The sequence below is a fragment of the Acanthochromis polyacanthus genome, chromosome 10 (genome assembly GCF_021347895.1).
Source record: "Acanthochromis polyacanthus isolate Apoly-LR-REF ecotype Palm Island chromosome 10, KAUST_Apoly_ChrSc, whole genome shotgun sequence".
In the NCBI taxonomy this organism is placed as follows: Eukaryota; Metazoa; Chordata; class Actinopteri; family Pomacentridae; genus Acanthochromis; species Acanthochromis polyacanthus.
In genome coordinates this window covers 33936650-33956665 of record NC_067122.1, presented here as the reverse complement: position 1 = coordinate 33956665, position 20016 = coordinate 33936650, and the positions used below count along the sequence as shown (strand labels likewise).

Below are 20016 nucleotides of genomic sequence, written 5' to 3'. Positions count from 1 at the left end.
TCACAAGGATTGGACTATTGATGATGGGGCTCTGGTTGTCTTCAGTGATGAATCCAATTTTCAGGTGATGCCCACTGCAGCCAACGTACTGCTTGGGAGGTTGCCTGGAGAAGCCTACAAACCAGACTGTTTGCCTCTACAGTAAAACATAGGGTTGGATCAGTGACCATCTGGGGTTGTTTCAGTCTGGGTGGAACAGGGCCAATGAAAAAGGTCATGTACAGGGCTACTCTTGAAAAGTTGTTCAGTCTTCTTCCATCAGCTGGAAAACTCTTTCCTGCTTCCAATGACTGGATTTTCCAACAAAACAATGCCCCTTGGTCAGTTAAAGCCTGGATGGAGAACGAGATCATTGGAACCATGCCTTGGCCTGCTCAATCACCAGATCTAAATCCAAATGAAAACCTGTGGAAAATCATCAAACACAAAATGGAGCACCACAAGCCCAAAAACAAAGCAAACTAGTTTGAATTAGTGCAACAGGAATAGGCTGCTGTGACAGCAGAACAATGTCAGAAACTGGTGGAGAGCATGCCAAGACACATGGCTGCAGTCATCAAAATCAATGGTTATGCAATCAAGTACTAACTCCTGTGTGTATCGTGTGACTATAACAGACGGAAAAGAAAACATGGATCATCCTGAAAGCTGTTTTTGGCAGAACAATGCCATAGCAATTGATGGAAGAACTGAAGTGATTTTGGTTATTATCAAGAAAATCATGGAAAATATCTAGAGATCAGCTCTGAAATTAAACTCTTATCAGGTATTTTTGATTTTTGCTGCTATCATTGTATTTGTCCAAACAAATGTACTTTTAGTTGTATCAGGCATTAAAATAAACAAGAAATTGAAGAAAACACGGGTGGTCTCACGATTTTTTTCCATGACCCAAGAAAGTTCCTCTGCGCATATATGTATGTGTATATGTGTATACATATATATATTTACATATATATATATATATATATATATATGTGTGTATACATACATATAGATATGTGTGTGTGTCTATATATCAGTCCCTCCAGGAATTCGCGATGTTGCGATCGCGTGAAATCAACCAATCTGTGCGAATTTTGCGCGGCCTTGCAATTTTGTCAAATAACCGCAACTTTCCTGCAATTTTGGCCCGCCTCCCGTGAGTTCCACCAATCATAGGAGCTCCCAACGCAAACGTAATGCACGTACGTCACCAAATTCACTTCCTTGTTTATGGTTTGAAGATGCAGACATGTGAGATACTAATATCTGTCATTTACCAACAAAAATTGCTGCTGAAAACCGTGATAAACAATTAATTCACTGATGTTCTTCACCAAAGTGGAACTAAACTGTTTTGCAACCATGCAATATTGTGGTGGAATACAAAAAAAAGAAAAAAAATTATAGATTGATAAACACTTTAAAAAAAAAAACGAAACATAGAGCGGCTGAAATGAGCGGACAACAGACCAGACAAATCACCCTGATGGAAATTCTTGCATCCAGATCCGTTAGAGCACTGAAAGAATGAGGTAAATTAGTTTAATTGTTCCACCAAAGAACACGCCGGAGTTATGTGAAGATCAGTGTGTGTGAATCCTTCCTCTGTTACCAACATCACTCAAAAAGGGACTCAGGGATTTAAATGAAGTTTTCAGGGTCGGTCCGAAATGACACAAGGACCAAGTGATTAGACTTCGGCAGTGATACGGCTTAAAGTTTGTATCAACAGATTTGTTAAGAGTTCATAGCGGCAAGGCATCTGATAGCGGCAACCATGGCAACAAGTGAACGCTACCTCAGCAGCCCACTGACGATCACATGATTGTGATCCTACAACAAATCTACCACTATTGAGGTATTGGAAATGACACAAGGAACAACTGATTAAATTGTGGGGGTGTTTCTGAGTTCCATCAATTCCTGTCGCCCCCTGCATAGTTAGGTCACGTCATATTAAATCAGTATCTGGCTGCTTCTAAGATCCCACCATGGTGTGCCAGCTTTTGTGAAAATGGGTTGGAACGTTAAATAATTAATTTCGGAATAAATATTGTCAATTGCAGTGTTGAAACATGTTCTACAAGCTGGAAAACAGCAGGTTTTTAGCAATTGTCACTTGTCTCCCGCAATTTTATCACAACAAATAAGCTTAAAACATCACAACTTTAATCGCAATTTTTTAGAAAAGCTGCCACGAATTCAGGCATTTTCGGCCGCAACAAACACACACTATATTGCCAAAAGTATTCGCTCAGCCATCCAAATAATCAGGATCAGGTGTTCCAATCACTTCCATGGCCACAGGTGTATAAAATCAAGCACCTGAGCATGCAGACTGCTTTTACAAACATTTGTGAAAGAATGGGTCGCTTTCAGGTGCTCAGTGAATTCCAGCATGGAACTGTGATAGGAGGCCACCTGTGCAACAAATCCAGTCGTGACATTTCCTCGCTCCTAAATATTCCACATTCAACTGTCAGCTGTATTATCAGAAATTGGAAGTGTGTGGGAACGACAGCAACTCAGCCACCAAGTGGTCGGCCACGCAAACTGACGGAGCGGGGTCAGTGGATGCTGAGGTGCATAGTGCCAAGAGGTCGCCAACTTTCTGCAGAGTCTATCGCTACAGACCTTCAAACTTGATGTGGCCTTCAGATTAGCACAAGAACAGTGTGCAGAGAGTTTCACGGAATGGGTTTCCATGTCCGAGCAGCTGCATCCAAGCAATACATCACAAAGTGCAATGCAAAGCGTCAGATGCAGTGGTGTAAAGCACACCACCACTGGACTCTAGAGCAGTGGAGACGCCTTCTCTGGAGTGACCAATCACACTTCTCCGTCTGACAATCCGATGGACGAGTCTGGGTTTGGTGATTGACAGGAGAACGATACTTGTCGGACTGCATTGTGCCAAGTGTAAAATTTGGTGGAGGGGGATTATGGTGTGGGCTTGTTTTTCAGGAGCTGGGCTTGGTCCCTTAGTTCCAGTGAAAAGAACTCTGAATGCTTCAGCATACCAAGACATTTTGGACAATTCCATACTCCCAACTTTGTGGGAACAGTTTGGAGCTGGCCCCTTCCTCTTCCAACATGACTGTGCACCAGTGCACAAAGCAAGGTCCATAAAGACATGGATGACAGAGTCTGGTGTGGATGAACTTGACTGGCCTGCACAGAGTCCTGACCTCAACCCGATAGAACATCTTTGGGATGAATTAGAGTGGAGACTGAGAGCCAGGCCTTCTGGTCTAACATCAGTGTGTGACCTCACAAATGCGCTGGTGGAAGAATGGTTAAAAATTCCCATAAACACACTCCTAAACCTTGTGGACGGCCTTCCTAGAAGAGTTGAAGCTGTTATAGCTGCAAAGGGTGGACCGACGTCATATTGAACCCTATGGATTAGGAATGGGAATGCTCACATTGGATGGCGTCTGGCACGTTGGAGAGGTGTTCTCTTCACGGATGAGTTTACACTGTTCAGGGCAGATGGCAGACAGCGTGTGTGGTGTCATGTGGGTGAGCGGTTTTCTGATGTCAATGTTGTGGATGGAGTGGCCCATGGTGGCGGTAGGGTTATGGTATGGGCAGGCGTCTGTTTTGGACGAAGAACACAGGTGCATTTTATTGATGGCATTTTGAATGCACAGAGATACCATGACGAGATCCTGAGGCCCATTGTTGTGCCGTACATCCAAGAACATCACCTCATGTTGCAGCAGGATAATACACAGCCCCATGTTGCAAGGATCTGTACACAATTCTTGGAAGCTGAAAACGTCCCAGTTCTTGCATGGTCAGCATACTCACCGGACATGTCACCCATTGAGCATGTTTGGGATGCTCTGGATCAGTGTATACGACAGCGTGTACCAGTTCCCGCCAGTATCCAGCAACTTCGCACAACCATTGAAGAGGAGTGGACTTTTTCCAGGTTTTCCAGGACGCGTGGGAACCCTGTCTGAGTTGTAATTGTTCATGTAGATAAATGAAAGAACTAATTCATACAGATTGAAGTAAATTTGAGTTGTTAGTACTTCTGTGAAAAGTTCAAGAAAGGCTTGAGGCAGAAACAGCTGGGAAGACTGTTTTATTTTCCTCACCAACCACAGTTCCCATGATGCCTTATGGTGAAAACAGGAAATAATATTTTAACAGTCTGTTAGCAGCAATAGAACTGGAGCTCTGGGGCTCCAACTAATGATTATTTCCATTTTTCTGTGGATTATTTTCCAGATGAATCTATCAGCTGTTTAGTCTCTAAAATTTGGATCAACATTTCTCCAAAATCTAGTTTTGTTCAAAGATATTCAGTTCACCCACTAATCCCCAAACTAGAACTGAACCCACCTGTCCCCAACCCTCACCTTGAACCCACCTGTAGCCAAACTAGACCTGAACACACCTGTCTGTGACCCCTAGTGTACCTTAAACCTCTTGTCTCCTACAGTGGAAACAACAGAGGATCCACAGTGCTGTCCTGTGGAACTCTACACACTCTAGATTTCAGCAGGTCAACAGCTGCGTGTGTTTCCTCTAAACTACATACCCAGTTTGTCACACCGGCAGACACACACCACTGCTTCCTGTCAGCTGACTGCTGTGACATCATGTGATTCAGTCTTCTAACTGTACAACTTTTCCACAGTTCAGTTCAGTTTGACACAGCAGAAGGAGGAGACAGCCTGTACAGATCAAGTTCAGACTGAAGGAGACACTGTGAAATATAATAAGCTAAACAAAGTGAAGTGTGTGATGAGTTCAGGGTCACTCAGTAGAGTGTGAAACTAAGCTTCAACAATTTCAGAACAGAAATGATGCAGAACTGTTTAATAAACACTGAAATGCTGAAAACTGAGTTAGCATTATTTATACAGAACATTTACAGCAAAGAGGGGCTGCACAGTGGTGTACTGGTTAGCACTTTCGCCTTGCAGCAAGAAGATCCCCGGTTCAAATCCCGGCCTGGGCCTGGGATCTTTCTGCATGGAGTTTGCACGTTCTCCCTGTGCATGCGTGGGTTTTCTTCGGGTACTCCGGCTTCCTCGCACAGTCCAAAATTATGCTGAGGTTAATTGATAACTTTAAATTGCCCGTAGGTGTGAGTGTGATTGTGTGTCTGTATATGTAGCCCTGTGACAGACTGGTGACCTGTCCAGGGTGTCCCCTGCCTTCGCCCGAGTCAGCTGGGATAGACTCCAGCACCCCCGCGACCCTAGTGAGGATAAAGCGGGGTATAGAGGATGGATGGATGGAACTTAAACTGTCAGATTGGCATCACCTGGGTTTAGAGCTGCAATGATTTGTCGATTAGTCTGTGGAAAGAAAATCAATCACAACTATTTTGATAAATGATGAAATTTAAGTTTTCAAGAAAAAACGGTTGTAAATTTCATATTTTGAGATTTGAACGTCCTGTTTTGTGGACAGGTGGTGAGTCTGAACAACATTTAGGAAGTCCAGCATCGTGCATCCTGGGCTCACTGATCTGTTTTCTGATGATTTTAGAACTGATGTTTGATCTATGACCAAGATGAATCCATAACGACATGAGGCTCTCCAGGGTCTCTATGAAAACAGTGACAGGAGCAGAAGCTGCTGATCCATCTGTAACATCCGCTAACTAACGGCTCAGTAGGAGAATGAACGTGTCACAACAGTCTTCAGCATGTTCCAATGTGAAGCCAAGCAGCTGAAATATCTCCTGGTTTTCTCTTTCTGCAGGTCTTCTTGTTGGGACTCTGGATGTGGTTCTAGACTCCAGTGCCAGAGTGGCCCCATACAGGATCCTGCTGCAGACTGCAGACTCTCAAATCTACTGGAACATTGCCTGTGGTGAGAGGGCCAGACTGGGAGCACTGGGACTGACTGGATGTTGTTTGTAGATGTAGCCCTGTGTGACAAAGCGTTAGCAATATGTCCCGTGATAGACTTAATCATCTGCCTGATTCATCTTTGACTGAAATGAAAATTCTGTCATGAGAAACTTTTCAGCACTCTGGCCCCGCCCTCTATTAACCTTGAGCTGTCTCTTGCAGGCTCATCCAGGAAGGAGATCACTGAGCACTGGGATTGGCTGGAATCCAACCTGCTGCAAACTATCTCCATCTTCGACAATGATGAAGACATCACCACCTTCGTCAAAGGAAAGATCTGTGTATGTCACTCTGTGCTCCCCAGTATCGGGGTATTATGGTGTGTCAGGGTATTTAGAAGACTTATTTTTCTCCTCTTTCTTCTAAACCAGAGGTCGGCAACCTGCGGCTCTGGAGCCGCATGCGGCTCTTTCAGCCCTCTGTTGTGGCTCCCTGTAACTTTGGAAAATAAATTGTTCTGCCTTTCAGGCGCGTTTCAATGCATTTTAATATAGATTTTTATTGTGAAATTACCGCTCTTATTTTGTCGTGTCACTCCACTGGATGTGCTGCAGGGGTTTTCCCCTGTGACATGAGAGCAAATTTGATGCAGAGAGACAACACGGAGCTTCCGATTCCCACACGTTTCATGCCTTTTTTTTGTTTTACTCCCGGAGAAGCAACGCCTGTAGTTTCACATCGTTTTGTACTCAAGAATGGCAAGCCTGTATATTAAAGCTCCACTCCAAGAAAGACACGTCTTGTCTTTGAGTCAAAAGTACTCATGATAGGGTAATACACGTTATTCGCAAGAACACGGCTCGATGTCATTTCCAGGCAGCAGATCAGAGAGTCAGAGGAGTGTGGTCTTGGAAAATAGGGCAGCGACTTACCGGAGAAAAGTTATTAGCTTAAGATAAATAGATTTTACAAGTTAAATAGACATTCACAAATTATTGATTTCCAGCTAACATTACGTAACATATGAGGTTCAGGAGCAAAAATGACATTAACCAAGTAATATAAATATTAGTGGAAGGACACGATTAAAAAATGAATCTATCTAATTAGAGGCTTTGTAATTAATTAATCACGACTGATTAACAAGGGCATAGAGGTAAAAAAGTGATATATGCAGGGTTGTCTTGATTTTAAATGCCAAAAGGATTTTGCAGCTCCCGGTGTTTTCTGTGGGAAATGGGTCAGAATGGCTCTTTGAGTGTTAAAGGTTGCCGACCCCTGTTCTAAACTGACATGCTGTACTACAGTTATCGTCCATGTAGTCTTCAGTGGTCTTCATCTCCAGAGGTCAGTGTGGAACAAGCTGAGAAAAGATGAGACTGATGAAGATAACTGTTACAGGATGAATCTGAATGGATACTGTACGTTATTAATTCACAAGACAGGGTCTTCATTACCCATCCGATGTCTTCTCAGAGCCCACCGTTAATGCACCACCTGTACCTGAACCTGCAGGCGCCCTAGCCAGAACCAACATTTCTAATCCTACAGTTCATTATATCCAGTTATCTGCCTTCTGTCTCGCTGAAGCTGTGAGTTGAAGTGTTTCTCACTGCAGGCATGACCTTTTAAACTTACATCATCTGGATTTATGACTGTCAGCTGAGAACATTGCAAGTTAACGTCCTCGATCACATGACCTGCTTCACAGACAGATGATACCGAACACCAGCATCAAACAGCAAACACTTCCAGTAAACACTGAACTTTGACAGTAAACTAGAGCAAACACTTCCTGTAAACACTGAACTTCGACAGTAAACTCCCACAGTAAACGGTAAACTTTCCAAGTTAGCATTTAGGCTGTTGACACTTGTTCCAGCTACAAAAGCAGTTTATACATCACATAATTTAATTCCATTGCCACGCTGCCACCACCACCTCCATTCAGTGTCAGTAATCACCACAGCAACAAGTGGGATCAGGTCCTCCAGCAAGGATCTGTGGAAGGCTGGTGTTTACTTCCTGCTACGCCATTCAATTCAGTTCAGTTCCTTTTTAATTGTATACCGCAAAGTCACAATATATGTCATCTCACAGCGTTTTACATAATATCATATAGACCTTATGAAAAAAAGCCTGATAAAGGACGAGAGTTAAAACCATCCAACAGAAGCAGGCTCAGGGAAGGCTTCTGCCGCGACCAGTTGGAGTGAGAGTGGGGATGAAGGGAATGGTGATAGCAGGATAGCAATCATACCAGCTACACTGACTTCTGTTAGATGTTTCTCAGACATAAGTACCGTCATTTACCCTGGTGACGAGCCAGAGAGGTACGACCAGCCAGATCCTGTCCCAGCCTACTGCTTAGACTGTTATGGTTCTGTTGTTGAGCAATGTTCCTCCACGCAGGGCATCATCGCAGAGGAGAACCGGTTGAAGCCGAGCGACGAGCAGGAAGAGGACAGCGGGAAGTTTCGGGAGGCAGAGCTGAAGATGAGGAGGCTGTTTGGGATGCCCGATGAGGAGAAGCTGGTGAATTATTACTCCTGCAGCTACTGGAAGGGCCGAGTGCCACGGCAGGGCTGGCTCTACCTGTCCGTCAACCACCTGTGCTTCTACTCCTTCCTGCTGGGCAAGGAGGGTATGAGCAGCCAATCACAGGCCACAGTTTGATGATGTTGTCCATTGTCCATGTGATTCTTTTCGGTATAGTCTTAATATTGTGGTTATTGATACTTCTGTATATTAATATCCAGTTTATCGATCCTTCTTTAGGTTAATATCTAAGTTATAGAGACTTTTTTCCCTAAATATCCAGGTTGTAGATACTTTAATACTTTAATTTCCAGGTTATTGATACTCTCTTATGTTAATATTCAAGTTGTTGATATGTATTTATGTTAAGATTGAGATGTTTGAACATTCTTTATGTGAATATCCAGGTTATTGATACTTTTTAACCTAAATATCCAGGTTATTGATGTTTTTTTCCCTTAATATCCAAATTCTAGATATTTGAATGCAATAAAATGAAGGTTATGTATGGTTTATTACATTAATATCCATTCATTATATATTTTTACATTAATATCTAGGTTCTCGATGCTTTATTGTTCTGTTCTTTACCTTGTTTCTGTTTGTAGTGACATCAAAATGTAGTTTTTAAGCAGAGCACTTTAATACACATGGAAAGCTGTTTTAGCATTTAGTAACTGAGTCTGACCAGCTGGAATTCAAACACAGACATTGTTGTAGTTTTTGTTTCAGACCTCTATAATGTCTTTCTGACCAGTCAAAGCACGGTTAGAGATCTCTGAGTCAGAACAGAGTGGAGATGGCAGACCTCATTAATCTCAATTCTTGTGATGCTCATGCGAGGCTTCCACAGTGCAAACTCTAGATATCTGTGACGAGAAACACGTAAAGGTAAAAGTCATTTGCCCTGAAGAAAGACGATGCAGAGATCTGAAATATTCTGCTGGACTGTCTGAATCACAGATATCTGCAACACAGATCCAGTCTGGATGTTAATGTTAAAACAACTGCCATAAAGTAAATGTTTGGCATGTGTGACCTCTGACCTCAGTGACCCTGGTGGTGCCGTGGACCGAGGTGACCCAGCTGGAGAAGAACGCTACACTGCTGTTTCCAGAGAGTGTTCGTGTGAGCACTCGTGACACCGAGCATTTCTTCTCCATGTTCCTCAACATCAATGACACCTTCAAGCTGATGGAGCAGCTCGCCAACATCGCCATGCGTCAGCTGCTTGACAACGAGGCGTTCGCCGCTGACCGCTCGTTGCCCAAATCCTGCAAGACCCTGAAGAATGTCTCTGTGCTGAAGAGGTCTCGCTCTGTTCATAACTCTAAGTCTGATATCAGAGGACATGAAGGCTATCGGATAACTGTCTTAGCTGAACAGTTAATCAGAATATTATCCATACTGCAGTACAGACACGTGCAGTATCCAGTTACAGGAGCTGCAGTTTTTTGGTAAAATGTGCTGCAACAAATTATAAAGCACTATATTGCTGCAGACACACCAGATTCAAATACTCAGATATGAGAGAGCAGACAGCAAAACTCACATCAGCATTTTTACCTTTTTTGTTTTATATAAAATAAGGAAAAATACCATTCCCACGAACATTAGGATTCATTTCTGTCAAAATAAAGATAATTTTGTACATCATTCAGCCCTGTTCTGTGTCCACGTTGTGTTTGCCTTTAGCTTGTCCACTCAAACATCAGACGGACTCTGTCTGTCTGTCTGTCAGTCTGGTGTCTCTGTCATTGACATCCTGCCTGATCAGCTGTTTTTCTCTGCAGAGATTTGGACGCCCGGGCAAAGAATGAGCGGTACCGGGCGATGTTCCGGCTGACACAGGACGAGCGCCTGGACGGACACACGGACTGCACACTGTGGACGCCATTTGCCAAGATGCATGTGGTCGGACAGCTGTTCATCTCCAACAACTACATCTGCTTCAACAGCAGAGAGGAAGACCTGTGTCAGCTCATCATTCCTCTGAGAGAGGTAAACTGTCTGTCTGCTGGTCAGTCAGGAAGTAGACAAAGCCACTGGACAGTTCAGAAAACAGAAGGAGCTTGTAGGTAATTCAGGAGATTACTGTAGCCAGTTCAGGAAATAGTGTTGATGAGATAAGGTAAACTTTATTGATCCCACAGGGGGGAAAATTCACCGTTACGGCAGCTCAAAAAACAGGACAGTGAAAGAATATATTAAACACAGTGCAAAAATTGCAGAGAAATTTCTGTACAAAAGATGAAATTTTCAAGAACGCTATACATAAACATGAAGTTGTAAGATTACATGAGAGGTATAATTAAATTCACTGTTACATTAATTTAATTACATTTTACTTTTAAGGCTGTATGTGTAAAATTACAAAGGAAATGTGATAATTTTTCATGTATTTTATTGAAATTATAAATAGGATTAGAAGCTATTGAATAAAGTCTCACAATATCCAAATGTCCAAAATCCAATGCTTTGAAAAAGGCATTTATTTATCGTGCCATCAAACTTTGGAATAGCTGCCCCCTCCACACACGACAATCTAACAGCAAGGCCTCATTCAAACACCATCTTAGAACGCACTACTTAACAGCTGAGCAGTAATCCAATCTGACAAGTATAATGTCCTGTTTCTGTGTTGTTTCTTGTTCTGTTTGTTCCTGTTGACTGAATGATTGGTCTCATATCAACTTGTCACCGTAAACATGATGTACATTAGATGTGTATTTTGACAGATGTGATCTAGAAGCATGATCTTTTGATGTAAGGTTGCCTTTTTTTTGGACCCCAGGAAGACTAGCTGGTGCCATTGGCATCAGCTAATGGGGATCCTTTTAATTGAATAAATAAATAAATATTACCAACTTGCTCTTGAAATAAAAATTAAAAAGCTGTTAGAAGATTTGATGAAAAAGCAGCTAGTAAAATGGAAGCACAGAGACACCAGGAGAAATCGTTAAAACTCACAACACATTTGAAGTTATGAAATCAAAACACTGATGAATCTGGTTCCTTCAGTCAGACAGACCTGACCCAGTGAAAGAAAACTGTCCAGATTTTTTACTTGTTTGAGCAGAATGAGGGTCATCACATTGGCCATGCTATTTATTTCCTCTTTAAAAAAAAAACTGAAACCAGTCATATACTGCAAAATAGGACAATTTAGTGGTTACATACTGCTACGGAATGTAATACAGTGTGCAGTACTTGCTTCATAGTAATGCAGAACTGAGTACTGAGTATACAGTAAATGCTGCACACTATAGTGGAATGAAGTATGCAGTATTTAGTAAATGCAACATGTAGTATACTGTATAGAATAGAATAACTTTATTTTCTGTTCCAAGTAGAAACAGAAATTCATCTTTTGTAACAGCTGTAAGACAAACATTAAAAACCACACTCAAACATTTAAAACACCCTCACACAATAAAAACACTGTAGTAAATAAAAACAAAACACATAAAACACACAGTGCAGTCTGTTTTGTGTTATTAAGAACAGCTACAGTGGGGTTCTGTAGCGTCTGCCTGATGGTGGAGGGGATGTGAGCTCCTCAGTGATGACGGTGGCTTTCCTCATCACTGAGCGTCCATACAGTTCACACAGGGGGCATTGGGCTGTTCGGGTGATTTTACTGGCCTGATTTATTATTCGGGAGAGCTTTGTTTTGTGTTTGATGGTGAGGTAGTTGAACCAGGTTGAGATGTTATCGGTGAGGATGGATTCGATGAGTGGTTTCTAAACAAGGGTTAAAATGCTTTTGCTGATATTAAAAGAACAGAGCTTCCTGAGCAGGTGGAGATGCTGCGGTGCCTTTTTGTGGACAGAGTCCATGTGTTGGCCAAAGGACAGGCGGGTGTCAGACTCTGTCCCAAGATATTTAAAAGTCTCCACCTGCTCCACAGACAGACCCTGGATCTTCAGGGGGTAGAACAGGTCTGGGCTTTTCCCTGAGGACCCACAGCATAGTTCTTTAGTTTTTAAAATGTTGAGCTCCAGGAAACTTCTAGCAAAAGTTTGTACCAGGGTGTGAACCTCCTGCTGGTATTGTGTCAGGGCCTGGGTGTTGGTGATATGCGCCACCAGGGCCATGTCGTCTGCATATTTAATAAGCCTCAGGCCCTCCCTGCTACAGGTAATGTTGTTGGTGTATGCAGAGTATGTCCTGGTGTATGTCCTTTATCCATAAAATCAGTGTGGGGTGAACGTGGAGCTCAGAGAGGTGGTGTAGAAGGGTGTCATTATTTACAGTGTTAAAAGCTGATGAAAAGTCCATGAATAAAATCCTTGTGTGTTTGTGTGTGGAGTCCAGTTGTTTAGTGACTGTATCTAAAAGAGTGAGACTTGGATCGTAATAATAATAATGGATTAGATTTATATAGCATTTTTCTATTAAGGCACACTCAAAGCACGAACCTCTCTTTGTTTTGTAGGTGAACTGGAGTGGATCCAGTTTGCCTTCAAGCTCACCCAACAGCTGATGACATACAACTCTCTCCATGCATTTACAGAGGATGGATGTCAGGGCCACTGATATGTAGTCCTTCAGCTCTTTCGGTTTGGTGATTTTGGGGATAGGAATGATGGTTGATTCCTTCCACTGTTTTGGAATTATGCCTGAGTCCAAGAGGTGTTGAAACAACCTAGTAAACACTCCACATAGCCGGATGGAACAGTCCTTCAGTGCCCTGCCCCTCAGCCTGGCGGAGCCAGCGGCTTTGTTGGGGTTTACTTTGCGTAGGATGGCGGTTACCAGGTGTTCATTGATGGTGAGGGCTTGTGTGTGAAGGACTGAGGGGTGCTGGGGTCCAGGTGATCGGTGAGATGTAACTGTTAAAATGAGTGAAGAAGATGATAAGCTGTTCTATAAGAGAGGTGGAATCTGGGTATGTGATTTTGAACATAGCCAAAGTATGCAGTTTGTGTTTGAGTGCATTTCTCTTTCAGCTTTTCTTACCCACGATCCTTTGTTCCTTAGGTGTCCATTGTGGAGAAGGCGGACAGCAGCAGCGTTCTGCCATGTCCGGTCTCCATCAGCACCAAGAACAAGATGACCTTTCTTTTCGCCAACCTCAAAGACAGAGACTTCCTGGTCCAACGTATTTCTGACTTCCTGCAGCGGACGCCCGACAGCTTGTGGGGCGACACCAGCCCGCTGTCTCTGATTGGACAGTCGGTACGTCAGGCACAACTCAGACTGAGGGTTAGCTCCTCATTTGATCCAGCCTCAGTTGTCTTAGTCTGATTGTTTGTGTCCTTAGGCGTCCTCCAGTGTCCCCTCGTCTTCATCTGCAGGATCGGAGTGCATCCACAAGGGGCGTCATTACCACCCCGGTCTGCCTACAGCCAGCCAGGGTTTACTGCAGCTGTACCACCAAGATGCTCCGGAGGATCTAGGACCCAAAGCTGTGAGTTCTAGTCTCAGTATAACCAGTAGTTCTGGTTATGATAGATACTGAAGAATTCTGGTAAAGAGGAGAACTGGTACTATTTGATAGTGAAAAATCCTGGTACTGTTTGTATTAGATACTGATGATTTCTGTTTTTGTTAGATGCTAAGGAGTTCTGGTACTCTTGGAGATTGATGAGTTCTAGTTGTGCATGGTACCAAGGAATTCTGGTACTGTTGGAGACTGAGGAGTTCTGGAACTATTAGATACAGAGGATTTCTAGATGAGTTAAATATGGACAAGTTCTGGCACTGTTAGGTACCGAGCAGTTCTGGCACTGTTTAACACTGCAGAGTTCTGGTATTGTTGGACACTGTGGAGTTCTGGTACCGTTGGATCAACAGATTTTTCTTCCCTTCTGCAGATGAAGGAGAAGATGAAAGAGGAAGCATGGAACATCCATTTCTCAGAGTTTGGTCGAGGTGTCTGCATGTACAGAACCTCCAGAACCAGGGAACTGGTCCTGAACGGCATCCCTGAATGTCTGAGAGGAGAGCTGTGGCTGCTGTTTTCTGGTCAGTGTTCAGTCGTTCATCACTTCATTCATTAGTCTTATAGGGTAGCTGTGGTTGCAACTCTCTGATCTTACTGTAGCGTTTATGTACTCACCTGTTCTCCACCCGTCCATCCAGGAGCACAGAACGAGATGGCGTCCCACCCTGGGTACTATGGCGACCTGGTGGAGCAGGCCATGGGGCTGTGTTCATTGGCTACAGAGGAGATAGAACGTGACCTCCACCGCTCCATGCCTGAGCACAGAGCCTTCCAAAATGAGATGGGCATTGCTGCTCTTCGCCGCGTTCTCACCGCCTACGCCCACCGCAACCCAGGCATTGGATACTGCCAGGTAGTCTGACTACAGTCAAGTCAAATGTTTCTGCTGCTGCTTGAGGAGCAGCAGGTGACTGAAAAACACTCTGACTACAGCTGAATAAATATTAGTATCAATAGCAGAAGAAGTATTTGTTAAACCAGAGTCGTTCTCTTCTCCACCAGGCGATGAACATCGTCACCTCTGTCCTGCTGCTCTACTGCACTGAGGAAGAGGCCTTCTGGTTGCTGGTGGCACTGTGTGAGCGGATGCTGCCCGACTACTACAACACCAGGGTGGTAGGTCAGTACCACTAGGGTCTGTCCTGTTTGAGACCTGTTACAGTACAAGACCAGGATCTTTAAAACCAGTCTCAGAGGAACCAGGATACACCACAAATTTCAAAGTGGACAGTGTGCAGCAATGAGGAACAGTTGCAGACTCAGGAGGACCTCGGGTACCTCAGGACCACCATCCTTCGACACAAACATGAGCGTCATTCAGAGTCAGCTCGGCGAGATTAGGGGAGGTCAGCTGCTTGACCATCTTAGAATCTCTTGAAACTCTGGAGGAATGATCTTTGATATCTGAAACTGACATCTGCCCACTTTTTAGGTAAAATTCCATCATCTTCATAATTTTTCACCCAGTTTAAATTCCATTCAGTCATTCATGAGTTGGAAACTGAACAAGATGCACCTTTTTTGTCATTCAGTCTGCCTGCTAAAGGCCAGGGATGATCAAGCATCTTTGTCAGTCATGAAGTGAAAATATCACCACTGGATCAAATGTTGGAGTTTTCAAAAAGATTTTCAAGAAAGAGTCTTCAAGCAGTCCTCAGAGTCTGATGCGAATAATGTTTATTCAATACAGAGCTGTGAGAACAAACATGAGCAAAATATCCAGATTTTAACTGACATTGTCTTATATACTTCTGTAAACTTTTTCTAGACTCTGCTCCTTTGTCTGGAAAACTACTATCCATCCTCCCAATCAGGATATCCAGGATGTGTGATGTTAGCGTGTCTAAAGTTTAACCACCTCCCTTTCTTAAAAGAAATCATCCCCTCCTCTCCTTCCACAACTATCCTCGGATCTCTCCAGTTTTATTTCTGTTGGATCAAAGGGCTGTTTGTTTCAACTCACACACGTGCAGAAAGAGAGAGAGTGAGAGCTTGTGCTTCAGACTTTGCTGTCTCGAATAGGTTTCCACTGGACTGCAGTTTACACGGGATTGTTCAGTGTAAACATGAATTCAGTTTACACATCATGTTCTCAGCTTTTATCACTGTTTGTACTTGAATCTGATTTAAACATCCTACTTTCCTACTTTTAACATTTGTTCAATCTCGAAATCCCACAACTTTGAAATTTCCATATCTCTTGAAGTTTATGTCCTCGAGTCTTCAGATGTTCAGGAGATGTCTACAAGTCTCTGGTGAATGGAGAGAGCACAGCAAATACTGGCTTCTGTGTTGTCTTTATGGCCTGACCCTGGTTTTATTTTCCTGAATCTGAGGTCTTGGTCACAAAGCTGAGGCCTGATTGCCAGTATTCGCTGCATTCACATCTCCTGAAAATTTGAGACTCCAGGACATATGCTTCAAGAGACCTGGACATCTGAACATCTCATTAAACTTCCAAGTCGTGAGAGATTTATTGAAAATTGCCATTGGGTGAAAAATTCTGAAAAGGTTGGAGTTGTAGCTGAACAATAGGCAGATGTTAGTTTCAGGTGAAAAAGGTCATTCCTACAGAGTTTCAACAGATTTTGAGATGGGCAAGGAACCAAATTTACTGAGTTGACCCAAGGAGTCCATTTCCTCCTGAAGTCCCTAAAAGTCAGTTTGTGATGTGTTCTTGTTCCACCATGAATCTGAGTCTGGTTTATTGAGTTACATTTACTTAACCTAGTAGTACTCAAGCATTCCCAGCCTGAGGTGGTGTTTGTCCCAACAGGAGCTCTGGTGGATCAGGGGGTGTTTGAGGAGCTGACCCGGGCCTTCCTCCCTCTGCTGTATGAACACATGCAGGAGCTGGGTGTCATCTCCACCATCAGCCTGTCCTGGTTCCTCACCCTCTTTCTGTCTGTGATGCCCTTCGACAGTGCCGTCCTATTGGTCGACTGCTTCTTCTATGAGGGCATCAAGGTCACCTTCCAGGTATACCCGCCAGTGGCGGCTGGTGAAAAATATTCTAGGTGGGGCTGTGCCATATCAAGCCAGTTTCAGTAACCATCTCGATACAACTGAACAGAAACGGCAGGATATCAGTGCTCTGTGAAATGATAATTATTTAATGCCAATATTAATAACTTGAGGCATTTTTGCACAAGACATTAACAGCATATTGCGTAACCACAATTTTGGCGCCCGAGCGCCCTCTATTGGCCAGCCGCCACTGCTACCTGCTACGATTGGTTACTGAATGAACACCCCACCAGCAGTCAGTGGAGGTCCACGGTGTTGGTGGAACTCATACCTTTCTGTCCAGGTGTGTTATGATAGAACATCACATCAGATAGCCAGAGTCCTCCAGGTCTGACCTCTACCACCTGTCTCTGAATCCACCTGCAGGTGGCGCTGGCTGTCCTCCATGACAACATGGACGCTCTGCTGTCCTGCAGTGACGAGGGAGAAGCCATGACCATCCTAGGCAGGTAAGAATCCTGGTTGAGCCCACACTGGTTCCAGACTGAATCCAGAATGGGTACAGACCAGGTCCAAACTGGGTTTAGTCTGAGCCCAGACTCTGCAGTAATTCAGTCTTAAACATGGTGGAATAATCACACCTGTGCTGCAGGTACCTGGATAATGTTGTAAACAAACAGACGGTGGCTCCACCCATTCCTCACCTGCACGCCCTCCTGACGAGTGGAGACGAGCCCCCACCTGAGATCGATGTCTTTGACCTGATTAAGTCGTCTTACGAGGTCAGTCTGATGTTAGTTACACAAGACTGTGATTATACCTCAGTTTCTGAATCCCAAAACTGAATATTTTATTTGTATGCTTTATTTTGCAGTGAAAATTAGGTTTAAGCTCCATTATTCGTCTGTTTCATGGTTCTATTAGGGAACTAAGTGTAGCATCAGGCCAAATCCTGCAGCTCTTGTGTTTCCATCTTATTCTTGGCCTGTTTTTGAGGGCATCTCTTCTTCTTCTCTGAGCAGAAGTTTGGCAGCCTGCGCTCTGATGTCATTGAGCAGATGAGATTCAGGCAGAGGTTGAAAGTCATCCAGTCTTTGGAGGACACAGCCAAGAGGAGTGTGGTGGGTGGAGTTAACATGCTGCAGGCTAGCATGCTAAACATGCTAACAAGACCACAGACTTTAAAGGTGTGTGTGTGTGTGTGTGTGCATGTGTGTAGGTGAGAGCGATGATGACGGAGTCAGCCTTCAGTATTGAGGAGCTGGAGGATCTCTACTGTCTCTTTAAGGTCAGACATGTTTAACTGTGTCTCTCTGTATATCTCTAAGGTCACATGTTACATTCAGAAGTCAGCCGCTGTCTTTCCTGTTATTCTATGATGCTGACCTTGAGGTATCAGTCTGCCATGTTTCCCTCTGTCGGTCCCTGTCTCTCTGTCTCTGGTTCAGTCCAAACACATGACGAGTTGTTACTGGGGCTCCAGCAGCTCTGCGGCAGAGCGTCATGATCCCAGCCTGCCGTATTTAGAGCAGTACCGCATCGACCCGGTCCAGTTTACTCAGCTGTTCTCTGCACTCGCTCCCTGGACCTGTGGAGGCCACACCTCCATGCTGTCAGCTCGCCTCTTCAGACTGCTGGACCAGAACCAGGATGGGCTGGTCAACTTCAAGGAGTTCATCACCGGCATCAGTTAGTCCTGATCCAGATCCTGATTCAGATCCAGATCAGAATCAGAGCTGGTGTCCTCTTCAGTGTGTGTTGTCTGTGCTGTGTGTCTGCAGGTGGGATGTATCACGGTGACATGACAGAGAAACTCAAGCTGCTGTACAAGCTCCACCTCCCTCCAGGTAACCTTTCTCCAAACCTGGACACCAGGTTCAGCTTGACTTCCAGTTATTCTAGTGAAGTTTACCCATCCTCGTATTCATTGAAGCAGTGACACGTTACCATGGAAATATATTCTGTGCAGATTATCTCTGGATTTAGCTACTTCCTGTTGGGGTTTGTTGAATTGCTGGCACGAGTAGAAACAGCTGATGAAATTTTGCAATGTTATTTTTAAGGAACTTAGTGATAAAGGTCATTTATTAGGTCCTCCCCATTATCTACATAAACATTAAGTGCTGTGTAATATCACTTTAACGTCCAATAATTGTAAACGGTTTCACATTTCAGCAATATACCTTATAAGTTAAACAGCAGAGTGATTCCTCTGATTAACAATCAAAAACAAATCCTTTAAAAAGACCATATTGAAAATTAAGATCCCACAGTGAATCCATCTGTGATCACGTCACCCTATCTGTATAAACATGGTTCTAGAATGAGCTCTGAGCAGCAGAATTTCCTCAGTTTTGGACCTATCAGCATTCTGTATCTCCATGTTTGCATCATGGCTCCACATGGACACCAGACAAACTAAAAAAGACTGTGAGACTTCACAAAGATGGAAATGGAACAGAAAGATCAGTTAGCAATTAAATAAAAGAGTCAAACACAGTAAGTTGAGTTGGTTATCCCCTTAAAATATCTCCACTGTGAAGCTCAGACAGTGTGAAGGACACCTCAGTACATCGACCTCTATGGACGGAGGACAAGAACAAAAATCACTTGTTGCTGTTCAGAAAAAAACTTCTGAATGAAATTTTTCTAAAGAACATGAAAAGAAGCCTAATGAATGTTGGAGCACATTCTTTGATCAGATGAGACCAAAATAAAGTTGTTGCTCTCAGATGGAGTCCAGCATGTTTGGTGTGAACCTCACCAGGACTACCACAGGGAATGCATGGTCCTGATAGTGGAGCACAGAGGTGAGAGTTATGAGTGTAAAAGGTGTTGGGTAGATGGTATTTATAGATGCACCATGAATGTCTGTGGATAAACCCAAATACTGGCTGACAAGATGACTCCCAGTCTGCAGAGACTTGAAGAAAGGAATATTCCAGCATGAGGACCATCCAAAGAACAAAATCACATCAGAGTTTCTACAGAAAAACAAAGAGAGAACTATGACATGGACAGCTATGTTTCCTGACTTGAACCTAACAGAACACTTTTGGGGTATTATAGAGAGGTAGAACAACATGACCCCTCCAGCGAAGAGTCCAGAAATCAGTGGACTCTGTTCTCCTCCATGCTGAGGATTGAGGGTGTCATCCATGATAAAGGTGAGCAAATGAAGTATTGAAGAGTCTCAGACTGACTTTTGGTGGTTTTTCGTTCCTAATGTGGGGCCTGTATTTCTAATTTAATTAATC

General features: G+C 43.6%; 1 protein-coding gene across 2 annotated transcripts in view; it reads left to right on the top strand.

Annotated features, from left to right (window-relative positions):
- Positions 1-20016, top strand: part of LOC110969260 (TBC1 domain family member 9B) — a 34881-nt gene that overhangs the window by 8683 nt on the left and 6182 nt on the right. For both annotated transcript variants that reach the window (XM_051954042.1, XM_051954043.1), the window contains exons 2-18: positions 5713-5823; positions 6027-6145; positions 8217-8448; positions 9394-9652; positions 10136-10343; positions 13327-13524; positions 13610-13756; positions 14163-14313; positions 14431-14645; positions 14795-14912; positions 16569-16771; positions 17186-17268; positions 17412-17541; positions 17782-17880; positions 17979-18047; positions 18208-18448; positions 18541-18606. In XM_051954042.1, the coding sequence (XP_051810002.1) occupies positions 5713-5823; positions 6027-6145; positions 8217-8448; positions 9394-9652; positions 10136-10343; positions 13327-13524; positions 13610-13756; positions 14163-14313; positions 14431-14645; positions 14795-14912; positions 16569-16771; positions 17186-17268; positions 17412-17541; positions 17782-17880; positions 17979-18047; positions 18208-18448; positions 18541-18606 (2649 nt within the window). The remainder of the gene's footprint in view (positions 1-5712; positions 5824-6026; positions 6146-8216; positions 8449-9393; positions 9653-10135; positions 10344-13326; positions 13525-13609; positions 13757-14162; positions 14314-14430; positions 14646-14794; positions 14913-16568; positions 16772-17185; positions 17269-17411; positions 17542-17781; positions 17881-17978; positions 18048-18207; positions 18449-18540; positions 18607-20016) is intronic.